The sequence below is a fragment of the Caretta caretta genome, chromosome 1 (assembly GCF_965140235.1).
Source record: "Caretta caretta isolate rCarCar2 chromosome 1, rCarCar1.hap1, whole genome shotgun sequence".
In the NCBI taxonomy this organism is placed as follows: Eukaryota; Metazoa; Chordata; order Testudines; family Cheloniidae; genus Caretta; species Caretta caretta.
Window position 1 is genome coordinate 208,921,705 of NC_134206.1, and position 21,655 is coordinate 208,943,359.

The following is a 21,655-nucleotide window of genomic DNA, read 5'->3' on the forward strand; positions in this document are numbered from 1 at the left end:
AAGTATATGAAAGGTAGTAGATATTGGCTGATACATTGAAAGTCTTAGTTGGGTAAATTGAGACAGTGGCCCCAAAAAAGTGGGTTCCAACTACCTCAACAAAGAATGAAATAATATTAATAAAAAAAATCTATTTACCATTGGTGCAATAATGCATGAGCTCATGAATTCTGGCCAAGCGTTTAGTGTTGTTTCCAGGTGGAGGAAGGGGGAATTGAAGAAGTTCCACCAGTGGCAGCTTGTCCATCATATCCTGTTCAATCTTTTCTGGGTTTAAGTCCCCTTGGATCTGAAGCAAAGAGCAATAAGGACAAAAGCGAAGTAAACTTTCACAAAAAAGGGATTTTTCATTAAATAACTAAGGTGCCAGTTTAGCACACAAGTCCTGCCCCCCCCACCCCAAAAAAAAACCCCTACACACATATGCTTTACTTTACTTTGAAGTCAATAGAATTTAAGCATATGCTTAAAATTGAGCATATACTCAGTGTTTTGCTGAATCAGTGCCTTTATGTGGAAGATGAAATAAGTTATTGTTTACTTTCCTCACTGTGGAGGAGTGAATATATACCAGAAAAAAAAGAGAATAATTGAAGAAGGCACAATTAACTGATATTTGCCAAAGATCACAAAATTATTTGCCATTTAGCCATAATCTGAAATTTTCATGGAATATAGAAAGTATGTATTGATTTAGTCTGTCACACTTCAAAGGATGCTTTTGTATTAGCCTTTCCCTTCCACATTGTGACAGGTTCAGTCACAATGACCCCCTTGGGACTGTCACCTGATGGGGTGAGACTACCTCAGAGCCCGTTTTCTTTGCCAGTTTGGGCCTTCAGAACCTTGTCTTATTGAGCCAGATACACTAATCTGCTGCAACACAGACCCAGAGGCTGACCCATGTCCCCAAAGCTGCAGACTTAACTGAAAACGGCTTAGCAAGTGATCCTGTCTCTAGCACGCAGACACCCAGCTCCCAATGGGATCCAAACCCCAAATGAATCCGTTTTACTCTGTATAAAGTGTATACAGGGTAAACGTATAAATTGTCCACCCTCTATAACACTGATAGAGAGATATGCTCAGCTGTTTGCTCCCCCAGGTAGTAATTACTTACTCTGGGTTAATTAATAAGAAAAAGTGATTTTATTAAATATAAAAAGTAGGATTTAAGTGGTTCCAAGTAATAACAGCAAAATAAAACAAAAACATGCAAGTCTAAGCCTAATACATTAAGAAACTGAATACAGGTAAATCTCACCCTCAGAGATGTTCCAATAAGCTTCTTTCACAGACTCCGATGAAGTGAGCTGTAGCTCACGAAAGCTTATGCTCAAATAAATTTGTTAGTCTCTAAGGTGCCACAAGTACTCCTTTTCTTTTTGTGAATACAGACTAACACGGCTGCTACTCTGAAACCTTTCACAGACGAGACTCCTTCCTAGTCTGGGCCCAACCCTTTCCCTTGATACAGACCTTGCTAGTTCCAGCAGGCATCTTAGGTGAAAAGCAGGGGATTCCATATGACTTTGATCTCCCTTGTCCTGCTCCACCCCCTTTTATAGCTTTGGCACAAGGCGGGAATCCTTTGTCTCTCTGGGTTCCCACCCCTCCTTCTAAATGGAAAAGCACCAGGTTTAAGATGGATTCCAGTACCAGGTGACCTGGTCACATGTCCTGTAAGACCCCTATTCTCCACTCTTTCCGGCCTGACTCACAGGAAGGTTTACAAGTTAACTAACTCACAGGAACACAGGAAGGCTTACAAGTAAACGGAGCCATTTACAACCAATTGTCTTGGTTAATGGAAGCCATCAAGATTCCAAGCCACCATTAATGGCCCATACTTTGCATAGTTACAATAGGAGTTCAGAGTAATACTTCATATTTCTAGCTTCAGATACAAGAATGATACATTCATACAAATAGGATGAACACACTCAGTAATTATAAGCTTTGTAATGATACCTTATAAGAGACCTTTTGCATAAAGTATATTCCAGTTATATTATATTTACACTCATAAGCATATTTCCATAAACATATTGAGTGCAACGTCACACACAAATTCTTAGTTGGTCTATATTACTGTCCATAGTCATTATAATCAAGAAATCATACAACTAATTGATGGTCTTTGACAGAAGTATTATGATGGATTTAAAGAACTGTACTGGCTTGAGGTTTTTTTTTTTTTTACTTTGTTCAGTTTTGCTTTTTCTTATTTTTATTATTACAGTCCCTGTCTTCTGTGTTACTTTTACTACCTTCTTCCTCTATCATATCTCCCAAACCTGTTCCTTCTTCTTTCATCCCTACTACCTACATTTTTAATGTCTTGGTCAACTCCTGCATTGACTAGTGCAACTTCCTCCTCTTTAGCCTCATGAAATCTAGACAGCTGCCCAAAAGTCTATCCAACATGCTTCTGTTAAAAGTATCTTCCCGACCCACCACTGAACTATTTCATCCTCCTTCTCCTTGAAACCCTTTATTGCCTTACAAGTTTCATCTGCATCCAACTTTTTACTATAATCTTACTCTACACTTCTGCCTACATCATGTCTAGATAACTCTTGCTGTCTTGCATGAGCACTACACTCTGCACCTTGATGCACTCTGGTGTTCTTCTCCCATAAAAAGCTCTGTGTCTTTTTGTATGCTGCCCACTATGTTTGTCCCATCCTCTCTAATCTATTTCATTGTAGTTGCTACACCACACTCATCATTTAGTATCTCTGTGCTGCAGAAACTCTAGTTTCTTCAGAATAATAATCCCCTAGCTCAGTGGTGGTCCAAAGTGAAGCCCACAGAGTTCTACAATGTATCCCATGCCACCGTTTATATGGAAATGCAGTCACGAAAGCCAAATGTACACATAAGCACTGTGGCCAGGCCACTCAGATCAATATGGTACATTGCATGCTGGGATCTGTAGTCTCCATGGATGGCTGCAATCTGCTCCACTTTAAGCAAATTAAATACAGCCTTTGGATTCCTGGCAAGTGGCTAATGTGACCACGAAGTGAGCAAAGTTTAAGTTCTCCTAGTCTACCTTCTAAAAGAAGCATTCTAAGTTAATGCCCTCTCTGTAGACTTTAAGACTGTTGATATAAGACACAGTATTGTACCTTTAGCAGGTGTAGCCTCTGAGACAAAATATCATGATAGTTTAATAGAAGAGGCCATTTGGGTACCACAGTCTTTTCTTCATTGTCATTAGGGAAAAAGGTGTCATAGAGATTCTATTAAACAAGAAAAAAGCACATACATTAAAAAATAATACATAGATTTATTTAGCAATTAAGGCAGTCTGAAGGTAAAAGACAATACAAACCTTTTTTTCACTCTCAGAGAGGGCAAGAGAGGGAAGGATAGATACTATATGCTCTGCAAGGCTATGATCCAGCCCATCTGCTCGTGGTTCTGGGACCACCAGACTTGGTGGTGTAAGACCTTCTTCAGCTGCAATGACCTACCAAGCAGAAAACATGTTAGATGTCATTATAGCATTGATTTGTAGTTATCTTAAATTAAGGTTGCATCAGAGATTCCATTATAATCTCCGTATTCACATGCACATAATTTTCTCAAAAATGCTTGTTTCCAGCTGGAATTCCCAGTCCTTGTCTCTGGCCAAAGGTAAATTTTATGGAAAAGTTTGAATAAAATTTTTTCACCTCTTTTTCACTTTAATGAGGGTGGGGAAAATGTTTTCAAATGAAAAAACATATTAAGAATTTTAATGCACATTGATAATTCAAAAATGGCTGCACATCACAAGTTGAACCTTTCTTAGTTGTCTTCACTAAGGACAATTTTCCAGGCTAATATGCAAATAAATTAATAATTAGAAATCAGGAACATTATGCAAAAGTTTCATTTCTTAAAGAAGTAAGGTTCACAGTCCTACAACGGTTCTTCAGCCTGGGGGCAGAACTCAGACCTTTCAGTCAACGCTTCAAGTATATATGCCCCTTCAGGTGACAAACCTGGCAGTTGAGTTAACATCCACAGATATGATGAAAACTGTATCCTTCTTAAATGAACACATTCTTATTACGGTATAACTTCAATAACTTTATCACTATACCTATTGCAGTGCATGAAAACTTATTTAAGTGTGTTTAGTCTGTGGACTTTATTAGTTAGAGAAAGGAAGTTTTTGGATAAATATGAATTAATTTTCCTATCCTCCAGCAACATTAAAATCTGTAGACACTACACTGGAGTTTATAAGCTGTGTATAGCTAGGAAAGGAAAACAATTTAGCCTAAGATAAAACCAAAATTGAAATAAGGATGTACTTAGGTTATTTCCTGGTTTACTGAGGCTCAATAAGCATGAAACATCATCCTCCCAACAATATCAGCCTGCCAGCTTTGAAATATTTTATTACTGCATGAAGGACCTGGAGGCTCCCTTTCTGTTTTCTTCTTAAGAAGTGTATCTGTATGCCCTAACCCAAGAGGCTACTCCTCTGTGAGGGAATGTAGTCTGAGCATGAGTCAAGTTTTCTCCCCACTCTGGAAGCACAAAGGAATATTTACTAGTTGGATCATCCAGCTGGAGATTCCCTTCAGTGTGGAGGAGTTCCTAGGTGCCACCAAACTGCCATCGCAGGATCCAAAGTAGGAAGCATGGTGGGGTCGGGAGGAAGAGGCATGGCTAGTGCATTGCTATGCTTCATTAATCCCCAGCTGTTAGATGGCCCCTTGAAAGCCATAGCAAGCCAGTGTAAAGTAGAATAGCACTGAGGTTGTGCTATACTATGCCAAGGCCAGGCCTGACTTGGTGCCATTCTCAAATTCATTTAGCAACTTTGTGGATCTATCCACAGTTCAGCCCATGGGATCCTATTGGGATCCAGGAAGTGGGTGGGCGGAAGCCTGCCCACTGCTAAAGGATCCCCCCAGCCTAAGGCAGGGATCCAGAGGACCTGGAAGCCAAGTGATTTCGTGGGACAACTAATAAAATAACAGGAACAGGAATAAAAAGAAAAGGAGTACTTGTGGCACCTTAGAGACTAACCAATTTATTTGAGCATAAGTGAGTTGTAGCTCACGAAAGCTTATGCTCAAATAAATTGGTTAGTCTCTAAGGTGCCACAAGTACTCCTTTTCTTTTTGCGAATTCAGAGTAACAGCAGTTTTAGTCTGTAACAGGAACAGGAGTGCGGTCAAAGGGAACCTGGTGGGGACACCGAGCAGAGAACACCGGACAGCGCCCACCGTTCCTCGAAGGCGTCCAGGGAGAGTGGAAGCCGCCCAGTGGAACTCTGCCTGGATGCGTGAACGGACGGAAGACCGGAAATAGGCCCCACAGTCATAGGAGTCTCCATTGGCCAACCTCCTCTTCCTAGTTCATAGATGGCCATTTTAGCCAGGGCCAGGCAGTGGTTGACCAGGAGGTCCCGTGGCTTTGTGGGGCCAAGGATAGGGAGTGCATAGATAAGAAGGTGAGGGAAAAAGTGCAACCAAAAACATAACAGGATGTCTAAGAGGAGCCGTAATAGGAGCTGCAACCTGGCCCTCCAAGTAAACGTGCGCCAGGGTCTCCCTCACGCCGCAGAAAGGGCAGGTGTCTGGGATGGGGGTAAACCGCGCCAAGTACACGCCCGTGCTGATGGCCCCATGAAGGCGCCGCCAACTGATATCCCCGGTGGGCCTCGGGACTACGGTGGAAAATAGGCTGGCCCACTGGGGCTCCTCACCCTCTAGAGGTGGCAGGAGGTCCCACCACTTTGTGTCGGGGCGGGACGCAAGGGTGAGGAAGTGAAGGGTGGGGAGCACGAGCGTGTATAGATGTTTCCTTGGTGTGGTCTGGAAACGAACTAGCTGCAAGTCATGCAGCTGGCTCACGGTGAAGGGTCCGAGGGGTGGGGGGGAAGCCGGTTGGGTCCATGGGGCAGGGGCCCGATGAAAAGGTCAGGAGGACCTGGGGTGGAGGGTGGGTAGGGGGTGCCCCTCTCGCAGGACCCAGTTGAGGCAGGCCCGAGCAACGGGCGGCAAAGCGGCCCTCACCTCCTGCAGTACGAGGCCTGGAGAGCCCCATGCGCCAAGCGAGCATCAGGGGATCCAGCCAGTCTTCCAGGTCTCCGACCCTGGTGACTTCTGCCAGGACCAACCTCCGGTGCACTGAGGGGGACTCCACCACTTGCACATGTAGCTGGGGGTTGTGTAGCAGGGGCTCTGCGAGGAGATCTGCCCCCTCGGTGGCCTCCGTGGACCTGGTCGCTGAGAGTAGTTTCCAGGTCCGGAGGAGGTCCTGGTAGAAGACCGTCAGCCTGGAGAGGTCTCGTGGAAGAACTCTCGGATGGAGATGAAGGAGCTGCCAGTCATATCAGAGCCCTCGGAATCGGTGCAGGAAGGCGTGTACCAGGACTCTCCATGCTGGACTACCTGCACCATAAAGGAGCCTCTGCAGGGCCTGGAGGCGGAAGACATGGACCTGAGTACACAGGCACTTCAGGCCCTGCCCTCCCTCCTCCAGGGGCAGGTGGAGGACCCCTGCAGAGACCCAGTGCACTTCTGGCCAAAAGAACTCCAGAATCACCGTCCAGAGATTGGCCAGGAAGACCGGGGCTGGGACCAGGGTGTTGAGCCAGTACCAGAGCATGGACAGGACTAGTTGATTGAGCACCAGTGCCCTCCCTCGGAGGGAGAGGCACTGGAGTAGTCCTGTCCATTTCCGGAGCCACTCTGTCACCCTGCTCTCTAAACTGTGTCAGTTCTCTGGCAGAGATGGATGTGTGGTGGAAAGGTAAATGCCGAGATAGAGCAGCGGACCTGTGCTCCACCGGATGGCCTGAAGTGCAGGTGGGAGGGAGCTTGCCTGCCACCCATCCCCAACCACCAGGCCAGAGCTCTTGACCCAGTTGACCCAGGTGGAGGAGGCTGCCGAGTAGATGGCCTGGCAAGCCTCCACCTGCGCTAAGTCGCCCGGGTCCTGGACCACGAGGAGCACGTTTGGCGTTCAGCCCAGGGGATATTAGGCACAGAAAAAAATCTGGCCAAGTTCTTTATCTTGTGTGTGTTGCTCGCATACACACCATCCAAGGCACCTGAATATCAAGGACTTTGAATTTTTTTTGTCCCTTACAGCCAAGACACAGAGCAGAAATAATGAACTTGACCTCTTGGATACTTAATTTTCTCCAAGTGTATTTTTTAACACTATGCAGATATCCAAAGTGTGCCATAGCTTTTCAGATGGATGTAAGGGCTTGAGGTAGAAGGATCATGCAATCTCCTATGCTGTAAGAGCGACAGAGTTGATTTGAGGGAGGAATACTGGGTTCATCCTGAGCATCACTTCATCACCATGAAAAATGCAGTACTGGTGCTACATGGATAAAGTTCCTAATTCCAACACTTGTCTGGTTGATAAGGCAGGCTGAGAGAGATTTAGGTGCTAACAATATTTGCTTAGAGGAATTGGGCTAGATTCACAAAAAGAGTTACTTGAGGCTGCTTTAGGCACCTAAATCTCAGGATCAGGCATGACTGGGATTCAACCTTTGCCCCCTGCACAACTGCCACTAAACCTTGTAGACACCTAATCTGACTCAGTGAATACCTTTTTGTAATAAAAGTTCCCTAGGTGCCTATATTTCTGCCTCTGAGCATGCACACTGCTGCCTCACTGTAAATATCCAGACACACAGGCCCCAGGCAATACATAAACTGGGGGAAGATACACATTCCTCTGCTTAACTCCCTACAGGGCCCTATCTAGTAAGTGTGCTCAGAGTTCACCTACTGGATTGGGACCCCACAGGTGAGCTCATGCAAGACAGCATAAAGATGTGGTCCCTTAAAAATTTTAGCCCAGTGGTTAAGGTACTCACCTGGGACATTGGAGATCACCAGTTCAAGTTCCCTCTCTGCCTGACAGGAGAAGGAATTTGAACAAGGATCTGCCATCTATCATGTAAGAGCCCTACCTACTGGGCTATTGGATATTTATAGATTGCAAGACCAGAAGGGACCATTGTGATCATGAACTTCCTCAAAACAGAACTTCTGCAAAATGATTCCTAGAGCATATCTTTTAAAAAAATATCCAGTCTTGATTTAAACATTGTCTGTGTAAAAGAATCCACTACAACCTTTGGTAAATTGTTCCAATGGTTAATAATTCTCACTGGTAAAAATGTATGCCCTATTTCTAATGTGAATTTGTCTAGCTTCAACTTCCAGTTATACCTTTCTCTGCTAGATTGAAAAGCCCATAATTAAATGTTTGTTCCCCATGTAGGTACTCATAGACTGTGATGAAGTCATCCCTTAGCCTTTTTGTTAAGCTAAATAGATTGAGTTATTTGAGTCAATCACTAAAAGACATGTTTTCTAATTGTTTAAGCATTCCTGGAGCATGGAGCACTCTCCAATTTATCAACATCCTTCTTGAATTGTGGACTCCAGAACTGGACACAGTATTTCAGAAGTGGACACACCAGTGCCTAATATAGAGGTAAAATAACCTCTGTGCTTCTACTTGAGATTCCCATTTACGCATCCCAGGATCACATTAGCTCTTTTGTGCACAGCATAAAACTGGAATCTCATGTTCAGCTGATTATCCACCACTACCCCGAAATCTTTTTCAGAGTCTCTGCTTCCCAGGATAGAGTCCCTCCTTTAAGTATAGCCTACATTCTTTGTTCCAAGATATATACATTTACTTTAGCTGTACAATAGAACCTCAGCGTTACAAACAACAGAATTATGAATTGACCAGTCAACCACACACCTCATTTGGAACTGGAAGTATGCAAGCAGACAGCAGCAGCAGAGACAAAAAACAAACAAACATACCAAATAAAGTACAGTACTGTGTTAAATGTAAACTGCTCAAAAAATAAAGGGAAATTAAAAAAAAAAAGATTTGACAAGGTAAGGAAACTTTCTGTGATTGTTTCATTTAAATTAAGATAGTTAAAAACAGTTTTTTTCTTCTGCATAGCAAAGCTTCAAAGCTGTAGTAAGTCAATATTCAGTTGTCAGCTTCTGAAAGAACAACCATAATGTTTTGTTCAGAGTTATGAACATTTCAGAGTTACAACCTCCATTCCCGAGGTGTTCATAACTCTGAGGTTCTGCTGTATTAGCATGCATATTGTTTGCTTGTACTCAGTTTACCAAGCAATCCAGATCACTTTGAATCAGTGATCTGTTCTCTTCATTATTTAGAATTAGGGCTGTCAAGTGATTAAAAAAAATTAATCGTGTTGTTAAACAACAATGGAATACCATTTAAATATTTTTGGATGTTTTCTATATTTTCAAATATATTGATTTCAATTACAACACAGAATACAAAGTGTATAATGCTCACTTTATATTTATTTTTGATTACAAATATTTGCACTGTAAAAAACAAAAGAAATAGTATTTTTTAATTCACCTCAAAAATACTGTAGTGCAATCTCTTTATCATGAAAGTTGAATCTATAAATGTAGAATTATATACAAAATATCTGCATTCAAAAATGAAACAATGTAAAACTTTAGAGCCTACAAGTCCACTCAGTCCTGCTTCAGCCAATCCCTCAGAAAAACAAACTTGGTTACAATTTGCAGGAGATAATGCTACCCACGTCTTGTTTACAATGTCACCTGAAAGAGCATGGCACTGTTGTAGCTGGTGTTGCAAGATATTTACGTGCCAGATGTGCTAAAGATTCATATGTCCCTTCATCTTCAACCACCATTCCATAGCACATGCATCCATGCTGATGATGGGCTCTGCTCGATAACGATCTAAAGCAGAGCGCATCGATGTATGCTCATTTTCATCATCTGAGTCAGATGCCAGCAGCAGAAGGTTGATTTTCTTTTTTGGTGGTTCAGGTTCTGTATTTTCCGCATCGGAGTGTTGCTCTTTTAAGATTACTGAAAGCATGCTCCAAACCTCGTCCCTCTCAGATTTTGGAAGGCACTACTGATTCTTCAACCTTGGGTCGAGTGCTGTAGCTATTTTTAGAAATCTCACATTGGTATCTTCTTTGCATTTTGTCAAATCTGCTGTGAAAGTGTTCTTAAAACAAACATGTGCTGGGTCATCATCCGAGACTGCTATGACATGAAATTTATGGCAGACTGTGGGTAAAACAGGCTCTAAAGTTTTACATTGTTTTGTTTCTGAGAGCAGTTAGGTAACAAAAAAAAAATCTAAATTTGTAAGTTGCACTTTCATGATAAAGAGATTGCATTACAGTATTTGTATGAGGTGAATTTAAAAATACTATTTCTTTTATCATTTTTACAGTGCAAATATTTGTAAAAAAAATAATATAGTGAGCATTGTACACTTTGCATTCTGTGTTGTAATAGAAATCAATATATTTGAAAATGTAGAAAAACATCCAAAAATATTTAATAAATTTCAATTGGTAATCTATTGTGTAACAGTGCGATTAATCATGATTAATTTTTTTAATCATGATTAATTTTTTTTGTTAATCACGTGAGTTAACTGTGATTAATTGACAGCCCTATTTACAATCTCCACAATTTTTGTATCTTTTGCAAACTTGATCAGTGATGATTTTATGTTTTTTTCCTGGTCGTTAAAAAAATGTTAATCAGGTTAGGGCCAAGAACCAATCCCTGTAGGATCCCACTGGAAACACATCCACTTGGTGACAATTCCCCATTTACAATTACATTTTAAGACCTATTAGCTAGCCAGTTTTTAATCCATTTCATGTGCGTCATGTTAATTTTATATCAATTTAGCTTTTTAATCAAAATGTTGTGGGGTACTAAGTCATATACCTTAGAGAGTCTAAGTATATTACATCAACCCTTTATCAACCAAACTTGTAATCTCATCAAAAAGAGATATTAAGTTAGTTTGACGGAATCTATTTTCCATACATCCAGGTTGATCTGCATTAACTGTATTACCCTCCTTTAATTCTTCATTAATTAAATCCCATACCAGCCGCTCTATTATCTTTGACTAGATGATCATAAACATCCTTTCTGGTCTTAAAAACCTATGAATCTAAGTGCCTCAGGGAGAACTGGAGGCCAACCAACAATCAAGTGGCTCACTCTGTAAACCCAGTCCAAAAATTTAGCACATATCCAGCTAAATTAAAGCCCAACTGCACCAGAAATTTAACTTTTAACATTAGCTTTGAAAATTTTTTGATCCACCAATTCTACAGTTCTGCAGCAAGGAGGACTGTACACCTTGTTTGTTGCTGTGGAAAAAGAACAAAACCGGCCGTCTCTTCATTGGGAGAAATATCGATGAGCCAGTAATGGGCAGGTCTGAGTTTTGTCCTCAAAGCTGCGGACTGAAGATCCATTGTAGGTTGTCTGGAAACACTCCCTAAAAGCTAAAGTGCTACAAACCAGTTCTGGGACCCATGTGCAACGGGTCATTCTTATGGAGGACCTCCTGTCCCACACTGAGAAAAGTTGACAAGCATATAGTATCAGTGATCATTTTCATTTTGCACTTGTATTATATGCTTAGTTTTGACAACCCTGAGAGAAAACACTCGCTAGCAGTTATCGTAGGCTAGATTAACCCTAGCCCTTACTCAACCATGCAAGGGAGGAAGGAGGAGCAAAGACCCTCTTAGAAAGTGGCAAAAAAGGCAGGAACTCCCTACCCTAATACTCTTCTCTGTGAGAAACTGGATGAGGAGTGGGCATAGAGGACTGGGGAGTAGTAGTAGGAGCCTTGGAATAGATTGCCGAGCACATAGTGGGAGTGAGCTGCACCCTGAAAAGGAATGAAAAAACCTAACTCCTCCCCTCCATAAAGCAAGGCAAAGCAGGGGATCCTCTCTGAGTCACAAGTCCTTCCTACTGATCCTCAGTGGGTAGTGCAGCTATGTACGTTCTCTTATTTTGGGATGAACCTGATTGATTTGTCTCTCACTGATCAATTCACTATCACAGTGCTTAGCCTGACTGATGGGTATGAATTAATATGAAAATACACTCACCTGTTCCAACATGCAGTTCATTATTAAAGGAACAGAAATGAATTCTTCAGGAATCTGACTTAGCAAATCATTGTAATACCTCATGTCCACATAAGGAGGCAGAAAAGAAACTTCTTCCTCTATTGTAGAAAGCAGAAATAACATATTGAGACTATCTAGCTGGATCTGTTGGTTTTCCTTTGACTCTAGTAGATATGGTTAGTAAAAATATCCTAATTTAACTCCTTGAATCTCTCCTATGTTTCTGAATTAGGGCTGCGGCAGTGTTGTAAGAAAATATAAGGAAAGGACCTAATTCTTAAAGCCTCTACTGCTTAGTCTGCACAGCAGTGAACTTCTACTCTTGACATATCTCCTTCCCATATCTTCATTTATTTTTAATAAAATACAAGTATTTTAATAATAAAAGAAGGATTATATGCAAAATTTAGGCGATTCAGAGTTAAGGTTCCACAGTGACATATCACATATTAGCCTATATAAAATGCAGCCGTGTGTCTCTAAACTTATTTTTAAAAAATGCAGCGTAAATATAAATCACTAGTTCATGGTTCAGCTAATTTTCTACAATCTTACTTGAGAAGCAGTCTTAAAACTCAGTTACAAGCACACACGATGCAAGAAAATCCTATGTGCTACGGACTCAGTCACAAGCTGCCTTCTGTACCCGTGCAGGGGAGTAAGGATGTGTATGGTATTCGTCCTCTCTGTGGGCAACTACATTTTCAGTTTGCATGCAGGGTGGAGAACAGTTGCTGTGAAGTTGCTACTGCCCCACCTGCACACACTGGTGTAGAGGCTTTGCTCCCTACTTCCAGTACACCAGTCACCACAGTTCAACCAAAAGAAACCTGCATAGGACTGGGGCAACTTACTCACCCTTGAAACAAGGGATAAGAAGGTACTAATTTGTGACTCTGAATAACTATTTAATCCCTGGTCTGCTTCTGGGGCAGTGCAAATAAGTGCTGTTCTTTACTCAGTAGACATATTTGACCTTAATCATAGATCATAGATCATAGATCATAGAATATCAGGGTTGGAAGGGACCTCAGAGGTCATCTAGTCCAACCCCCTGCTCAAAGCAGGACCAATCCCCAATTTTTGCCCCAGATCCCTAAATGGCCCCCTCAAGGATTGAACTCTCTGTGCTTCAACTCCACATCTATAAAGTAGGGATAATACCACCCCCACACCTCACATGGTATTGTGAAAATAAATCAATTAATGTTTGTGAAACACTCAGACACTATAGCACCATAGAAAATCCCATGAGAAAATGATCAGGATTTTGAACAGTGTGCAGTAAATAAGGCATGGGGTCACAAATTGAAGATAACACAAAATATTGCATAGCTGCTCATTTAGTGACACCCTCCATCTTGTGCACTGAATAAGTCAGGGATCCTGGGGAAAATAATATGTGACCATGTACGTAAAGATTGTATCATAATGTATAATCAATGGCAAAAAACTATGTAAACACAGAGTTAAGGCTGCTTGGTGGTATGTCGCTCCTTTGCAAAATGTTGAGTTGATCAAAACTCAAACTTCTGAAAACAAGGAAATGCATCGTTAAGATTGCCCATGCAATCTTAACTATGCCTTCTTTCAGCAGTGCCCCAATATGCCCCATTAACACACAATTTCTCTCTGGCAACCCCACAGTTGCTGAAATATACAAGCTCTTTACTTCTTTTCACAATCCATTCCTTCTCACCCACAGGATTCTACCTAACACTATTAAAAGGCAAAGAAGGAGATTAAAAAGATTGCTTACCCCATCTTCCCTGTTTCCCTCGTGCTGGCAGTAGCCAATGGAAATTATTTGCATATGCTCCCAATGCAGTCAGTGTGTTAGGTGAACCTACACTAAATGATAGAGCAATAGTTGAGCTTGGTGAAGGTGTGTTTGTTGATATGTCCTCATATCACATGAGGACATGTGTGGATTACTTTGAGGTGTGCGCAACAGAGCTGTGATTATGAGATAATGAAATCTATGTTTTGCACCTTCTGATATTATGCAAGCAAAGGGAAGAGCTGCATGTGTCTCTTCGGGACCCAGTACACATCATTTCAATGCAGAATTGTGTATGTTATATAATTAGCATGGCACAGGGGTTTTACTACAAAGGACATTGTCAGTAGTGAGCAGGGATATGAGAGCAGAGTTGCAGAAATGATCTGGAGGCAGTATCCCAAGCAACGGGGAAAATGAGTAGGGAAGTGTTGGAGGCCAAACTGGAATGACAAGCATCTCAAACAGGTTATTAAGGGAAGGCAAAAAGCCTACAAGGAATGGAAGAAGGGAAGGATCAGCAAGGAAAGCTACCTCTTGAAAGTCAAAAAGTGTAGGGATAAAGTGAGAACTGCCAAAAGACAAGCAGAACTGGACCTTCCAAAGGAAATTAAAACCAATAGTAAAAGGCCCATATAAAGAAAAAAAAAAAAAAACAAGGAAAGAAGCCCGACCATGAAGCATTGAGGATGGGGTGGAGGTTAAAGATAACCTAGATATGGCCCAACATTTAAACAAATATTTTGCACCAGTTTTTAGTAAGGATAATGAGGAGCTTGGGAGCAGTGGCATGGCTAATGGAAACAAGGATATGGAAGCACAAATTACCTCATCCGAGGTGGAAGCCAAACTCAAACAACTTAATGGGACCAAAGGGGTGTGTGTGGATTATCTCCATTAAAGAATAATAAAGGACCTGGCACATGAAATTGCAAGCTGAATAGCAAGGATTTTTAATGACTCCATAAAATCAGGGATCATACCCTGTGACTGGAGAATTGCAAATATAGTACCTACTTTTAAGAAAGGGGGGGGGGGGGGAAGCCATCTGGGAAACTACAGGCCTATTAATTTGACCAATCGAATGCCAGGTCTTAGAACAAATTTTCAAAGACAGAGTAATTAAAGAGGAAGACGATACTTGGAATAAAAAACATCACGGTTTTACAAAAGGTAGATCGTGTCAGACCAACTTGATCTCTTTCTTTGAGAAGACAAATGATTTTTTAGACAAAGGAAATGCAGTAGATCTAATCCACTTGTATTTCAGTATGAGGCAGTTCCACATGGGAAATTATTAGTTGAACTTGAGAAGATGGGGATTAATACGAGAATCGAAAGGTGGGCAAGGAACTGGTTAAAGGAGAGATACAAGGGGTCATGCTGAAAGATGAACTGTCAGGCTGGAGGGAGGTTATTAGTGGAGTTCCTCAAGGATCAATTTTTGGACCAATCTTATTTAATATTTTCATTAATGACCTTGGCACAAAAAGTGGGAGATTGCTAATAAAATGTATGGATGACACAAAATTGGGAGGTATTGCCAATATGGAGGAGGCCTGGGAATATCATACAAGGAAATTTGGACAACCTTGAAAGGTGGAATAATAGAAATGGAATGAAATTTAATAGTGCAAAGTCATGCACTTAGGGATGAACAACATCTGGAATATTGTGTGCAATTCTGGTCTCCCATGTTTAAGAAAGATGAATTCAAACTGGAACAAGTACAGAGAAGGATACTAGGAGGATCAGAGGAATGTCTCAGGAGAGGAGACTTAAGGACCTTGGCTTGTTTAGCTTAACAAGGCTGAGGGGACATATGATTGCTCTCTATAAATACATCAGAGGGACAAATACCAAGGAGGGATAAGAATTATTTAAGTTAAGGGCCAATGTTGGCACAAGAACAAATGGATATAAAGTCGCTATCAACAAGTTTAGGCTTGAAATTAGATGAAGGTTTCTAACCACTAGAAAAGTGAATTTCTGAAACAGTCTTCCAAGGGGAGCAGTGGGGGCAAAAAATGTAACTTGTTTCATGACTGAGCTTGATAAGTTTATGGAGGGGATGGTATGATGAGGTTGCCAACAATGGCATATGGATCATCCACAGCTGCTATTAGTAAATATCTCCAACGGCTGGAGATGGGGCACACAATGGGAAGGGCTCTGACCTACTACAGAGAATTCTTTCCCAAGTGTCTGGCTGGTGGATCTTGCCCACATACTCAGGATCTAATTGATCACCATATTTGGAATCAGGAAGAAATTTTTCCCCAGGTCAAATGGGCAGAGACTCTGGTGGCTTTTCACCTTTGTCTGCAGCATGGGACACAGGTCACTTTCTGGTTTGAACTAGAGTAAATGGTGGATTCTCTGTAACTTGAAGTCTTTAAATAAAGATTTGAGGACTTCAGTACTCAGAGAGAGTTTACGGGCCTATTACAGGAGTGGGTAAGTGGCCTGAGAAGTGCAGGAAGTCAGACTAGATGATGATGATGGCCCCCTCTGGACTTAAAGATCCTGAGTCTATGAGTAGTGTAAGCATTTATTATCTTCATGCACCCCAGGTACAGTGAATGTGGCTGGTGTCAAGTGCAGCTGTACTGACTGGTGGAGGCGGTAGAGAGATGTTTGGGAGATCTGTGGATTATTTTGAGGTGTGTGACAGAGTTGTGACTATAATATGAGATCTATGTTTTGCACCCTCTCATGTATGAGAGGAAAGGGAAGAGGTGTAAAAGTGTACCTTCTGTTTGCAATATGTATCATTTCTATGCTGAACTATGTACATTATGTCTGTAGCAGGCCACGGAGCTTTTATTACAAAGGATATTGCTGGCAATGAGGTGGAATATTAGACGATTCTAATACTTTAATAATGGTTAGGTGAAAGTGTAGGTTGAGATGGCATTCTGTGAGTAATGGTACATCTACATTTGAGCTTGGAGATGTGATTCCCAGCTTCCGTTGATGTACCTGCAGTATCTCAGCTGGAGCTAACATGCTAAAAATAGCAGGGTAGCCAGAGCAGCAGGGGCGGTGGCTCAGGCTAGCTGCCTGAGTACAAATCCGCCTGGACCCTCTGGGTACATACTCGGACAGCTAGCCCAAGCCAACACAAGTGTTACTCCAGCTACACTGATATTTTTAGTGTGCTAGTTTGAGCAGACCTAGAGTGGATCCGTCTATGAGATCTGGAAATCACACCTCCCAGCTCAAATAAGTGTAAGGGTCTGTAAAAGGCTGTAAAGTGGTTCTAAAATTGTACACGTGGTATTCTTTCTTGGGAGTTGGCCAAGTGTGTGAGTGTATGGCAGGATATGGAACCTCCTGAATCTTTTAGTGCCAAGGTGCAGTGTGAGTATGTGCTATGTATATATTGAAGCATTGCTCAAAAAGAGAGAGGTGGTGTGGGCAATCTTTTTTCTTCTTCTCCTTTTTGTCCTTTAATAGTGCAAGATGGAATCCTGTGGGTAAGAGTGAATGGATTTTAAAAGGAGGTGAAGAGCTGGTACATTTAAGCAACTCTGGGGATGGCGGCATAATCATATGTGTGTTAACAGAGTGTATTGGGGCATTGCTAAAAGAACACAAAGTTAAGGTTGCCCAGGCAATCTTAACTCTGCATTTTACTCACCTTGTGCAATAACAAAAGTTCTTGGAGATGTGTGTCCCTAAGGGTGCTCTGCTTCAGGTGTATATATGTCCCATGTGCCTTTAATCAGAGATTTTTGGTAGCAATGCCTATTCAGCCCATGCATGAGCCCTACACTTTCTTGTGCCCCGTACTGAGGATATATAGGGCTGTGCAAAGAGACCGCCCTCACCTTCCTCTCTACCACACAGCCTCTCAAAGGAAACTCTGAAGCACAGGGGAAGGAAGGCAGATAGTGGAGCACCTGTAGAGAGACACATCTTGAATAACTCTAATTACTAAACAAGATGAGTAATCTCTCCTTCTTCTTCGAGTAGTCTCCCGCTGGGTGCTTCACTTCAGGTGACTTCCAAGCAGTATCCTCACCAGAAGGAGGGAGCTTCAGAGCTGACTCTAATACTGAAGACAAAACTGGATTGTCCAGGGCAGCATCAGATCTAGAAGAATGAGCCACCATATAATGTTTGGAAAGGGTTTGCATCAAAGTCAACGTCACAGCATTGCAAATCTCAAGAATGGAAGCATGTTTAAGTAACACCACAGAGGTAGATAGAGACCTCACAGAATGAGATAGCACTCTAGGAGGAAGCTGAATATTGGCAGACTCATAACATGAGATAATACATCCTGAGATCCACCTCAAGAGACTCTGGATGGAGACTGTGGACCCCTTGGATCTGTCTGTGGTCAAAACAAATTGTCTGGGAGATTTTGTAAATGGTTTGGTCCAAAGGCTAATGCCTTCCTAATGTCCAAGTATGGAAGGCAGCATCTTCCTTGGACTGATGTGGCTCTGGGAAAAGAACAGGGAGATGGTTGATTTGGTTGATGTGAAATTCAGAAGTCAGTTTAGATGGGAACTTAGGATGTGGCTGTAGTGAAACTTTGTCCTTGGAGAATATTGTGGAAGGAGGATCTGCCATTAAAACCCACAGTTCTCCAACTCTTCAAGCATAAGGTATGGCCACCACGAGGGCCATGTTCATGGACAGGTGAAGGGAACAAGTGGCCATTGGCTCAAAAGGGGGGCATCATAAGAAAATTAAGTATCAAGTTTAGATCTTGTATAGGACCGGGCTGCCTAATCTGAGGAAAAAGGTGTTTTGGGCCCTTTAATTAATCTTGTTTAGGGATGAACAAACACTGTGAATCCTTCAACAAAAGAATGGAAACCCACAAGTCAGAAACATATGACAGAGAATCTGTGCGTCTAACTTCCATTCATAATCTTGGGAGAAGTGCCTGCTGAGATCATTGGCCATAGTGTGTCATATCCCTGGAAGATAGGTGGCTGAAATAAGGATATGATTTGCTGTATTCTTACAAAGTTATGTAGCTTTATTGCTTTGCACAAAGAGAAGTGGATCCCACCCCCACTTAGCCCTGATGGTTGATGTAGAACATGCAGGACATGACCTTGACAGCTTTGCCCCTGATTAATGGGAGGAAGTGAATGCAGGCATTCCTTACTGCTCGCATTTAAGAAGACTGATGTGTAAAAGAACTTCTTGCATGGACCATTTGCCTCAAATGGTGTGCATTCTTTAGTGCTCCTCCAACTCAATGATATGGTGATGATCGGGCGAGGTAGAATGAACAGGACACCTGCAGAGATGTTCTGAGGGTCCTTCCACCAATTGAGTGAGTCGTGTACCTGGCAAGGGCTACATACCAGCTTGTTCAGACTGTGTTTGGGGTATAAACTGTCCTGAGCCATCCCTAGGAACAGTGAAGGCATAATCTGGTAGGTTTTGTCACAAAGGTACAAGCTACCATGTGACTCAGCAACTGAACGCAATTTCTTGTTCATGTCTGTGCACTCATTTGAATTCTTGAAATGAAGTTTGCTAGTATTGTGAACTTTTTGATATTGAGCTGAAGATGTAGCCTGTGGAACAGGCACATTGTTGTCTTTATATTGAATATCAACCCTTTGAGCAGCTAGTCATTGAGATATGGAAAAACTATCATTCCCCAGTCGATGAATACAGTGGGCAACTACTGCCATCATCTTTGAGAACATTTCTGAGGTTGAGGAAAGGCTGAAAGGAAGTACTCAATACTGGAAATGATCCTGACCAACTAAGAACTAAAAAACCTCTTGTGAGATGGGTAAATTGCAAGATGAAAGTATGTGTTCTGAAGCTCGAGGGCTGAGAACCAATCCCGCGAATTCAACAATGGAATTATAACTGCGAGAATCACCATCCTGAATTTGAATTTTTATGATTATGTAGATTTAGAATTGGTTTCCACCCCTGGTTCTTTTTTGGAACAAGAAAATACTTGGAATACAATCCCTTCCCCCTGATCCGAGCTGGAACTGAGTCTATGGCATAGAAAGGAGATGATTTCCTGTCTCAGCAAGTGGGTCCCTGAACAGAATTGAGAAGGGAAGTGGGGTGGAGGGAAGGAGGAGAAATAGATGTAGTAACCCGATTTTATAAACCCCAAAACCCATTTGCCTGATATAATTTGTTCCCATGCAGATTGAAAATAGGAGAGAGAGTCTCCGAAGCTGGGTATAGAGGAGCTGGGTATATTGGTGTAGTCACAGATTCATGATGTGGTGTTGTTCCAGACCCACAACCAATATATCAAAATTGCCATTTTGATGATAAGCATAGTTGAATTGTAGATGTAGTTGAACTAGGTGGTCTCTTTCTTTGAAATATTTGCTTCTTTCTGGACAGCTCAGTAGATCTTTGAAATCCATAAAACTGAATGGGATCAGGGCCGGATTAATGCAGGGGCTTTAGGGGCTGTAGCCCAGGGCCCTGGGCTAAGGGGGGACCTGGTGCAGCAAGGCTCAGGCAGGCTGCCTGCATACTGAGGCCCTACGCCACTCCCAGAAGCGGCCGGCTGCTGGCACATCTCTGGGACCCCTTGCAGGGCAGGAGGCAGCTCTGCTTGCTGCCCCTGCCCCCAGCACCATCCCTGCAGCTCCCATTGGTCAGGAAGCAGCCAAAGGGAGCTCCAGGGCGGGGGCGCTGGAGGCAGGGGCAGTGCGTGGAGCCTCCTCCTGCCCTGCAAGGGGTCCCAGAGACGTGCCAGCAGCCTCCCGCTTCCGGGAGTGGCATTGGGCCACGGCATGCAGGTATGGTAGGCCTATGGTAAGCGCCTCCCGGCCGGAGCCTACACCTCGCACCCCATCCTGCATCCCAACCCCCTGCCCCAGGTCAGAATCCCCTCCTGCACCCAAACTCCCTCCCAGACCCCGCACCCCATCCTGCACCCCAACCCCCTGCCTCAGGACAGAATCCCCTCCTGCACCAAACTCCCTCCCAGAGCCCACATCCCTCACCCTCTCCTGAACCCCAACACTCTGCCCCAGCGTGGAGCCCCCTCCTGCACCCAAACTCCCTCCCAAAAAGAAACTAATATAACAGCTGTTCTAAGATAAGACGTAGGCTATTTTGAATTAACTTAACTATATTCTACATGTTTTAAGACTGAAATGTAACCACAGAATGGCTTTATGTTAATTAAAGGGCAAGTTTAGTGTAGTGCTAATAGCCTCGATGCCATGATTGTGATAATTTTGTTTTAAATTAGGAAAAAGACTTTTATACAGGGGCCCCACAAAATCTAATAGCCCCAGGCTCACAGGAGAGTTAATCCAGCCCTACATGGGATGGGATCTCTGCACCACATGGAATCTACTAAACTTTTGTTACTTGCAGGTGTATATACCCCAAGGAATCTTAAGGTGGCCTTGGAATCCTGTAGGGTGTGCAGTGACTTATCAGTGAATTCAGCTAAGAGTTTTGATCCATCAAAAGGGAGGTACTTTGGAACTGTCTGGGGCACCTAGAAAGTTGAAGCCAGGATGCCCAATGGATGGTGATTGCTGTCGAAACAGAACAAGCCGCAATGTCAACTAGGTTTAAGGAGGCCTGAGATGAGGTTCTAGCCAGTAGCTCATCTTCAGTAATAATAGCCTGGAATTGCTTGTAATGTTCTGCTGGAAGGTGCTCAATAAAGGTGGTGAACTTAGAATAATTGGTGTGGTTATATTTAGTCATAAGAGCTTTGTAATTTACAATCATAAACTGAAGGGTTGCAGATGAGTAGCTCTTACAAACAAAAAGGTCAAAGTATTTGTGGTCCTTATCGTAAGATGCTGATTTAGTGTGGTGCTGTCAACCACATTCATTTACAGCTTCCACAGCTAGAAATGTAGGTGAAGGATGTGACAATAAAAATTCAGAATTTGTGA

The 21,655-nt window shown here is 42.5% G+C and overlaps 1 protein-coding gene across 7 annotated transcripts in view; it reads right to left on the bottom strand.

Moving 5' to 3' along the window:
* Positions 1-21,655, bottom strand: part of SPAG17 (sperm associated antigen 17) — a 299,338-nt gene that overhangs the window by 157,136 nt on the left and 120,547 nt on the right. For all 7 annotated transcript variants that reach the window (XM_048819705.2, XM_048819724.2, XM_048819697.2 and 4 more), the window contains exons 10-13: positions 11,975-12,093; positions 3,341-3,478; positions 3,135-3,248; positions 139-289 (exon numbers count right to left, since the gene is read on the bottom strand). In XM_048819705.2, coding sequence (XP_048675662.2) covers positions 139-289; positions 3,135-3,248; positions 3,341-3,478; positions 11,975-12,093 — 522 coding nt within the window. The remainder of the gene's footprint in view (positions 1-138; positions 290-3,134; positions 3,249-3,340; positions 3,479-11,974; positions 12,094-21,655) is intronic.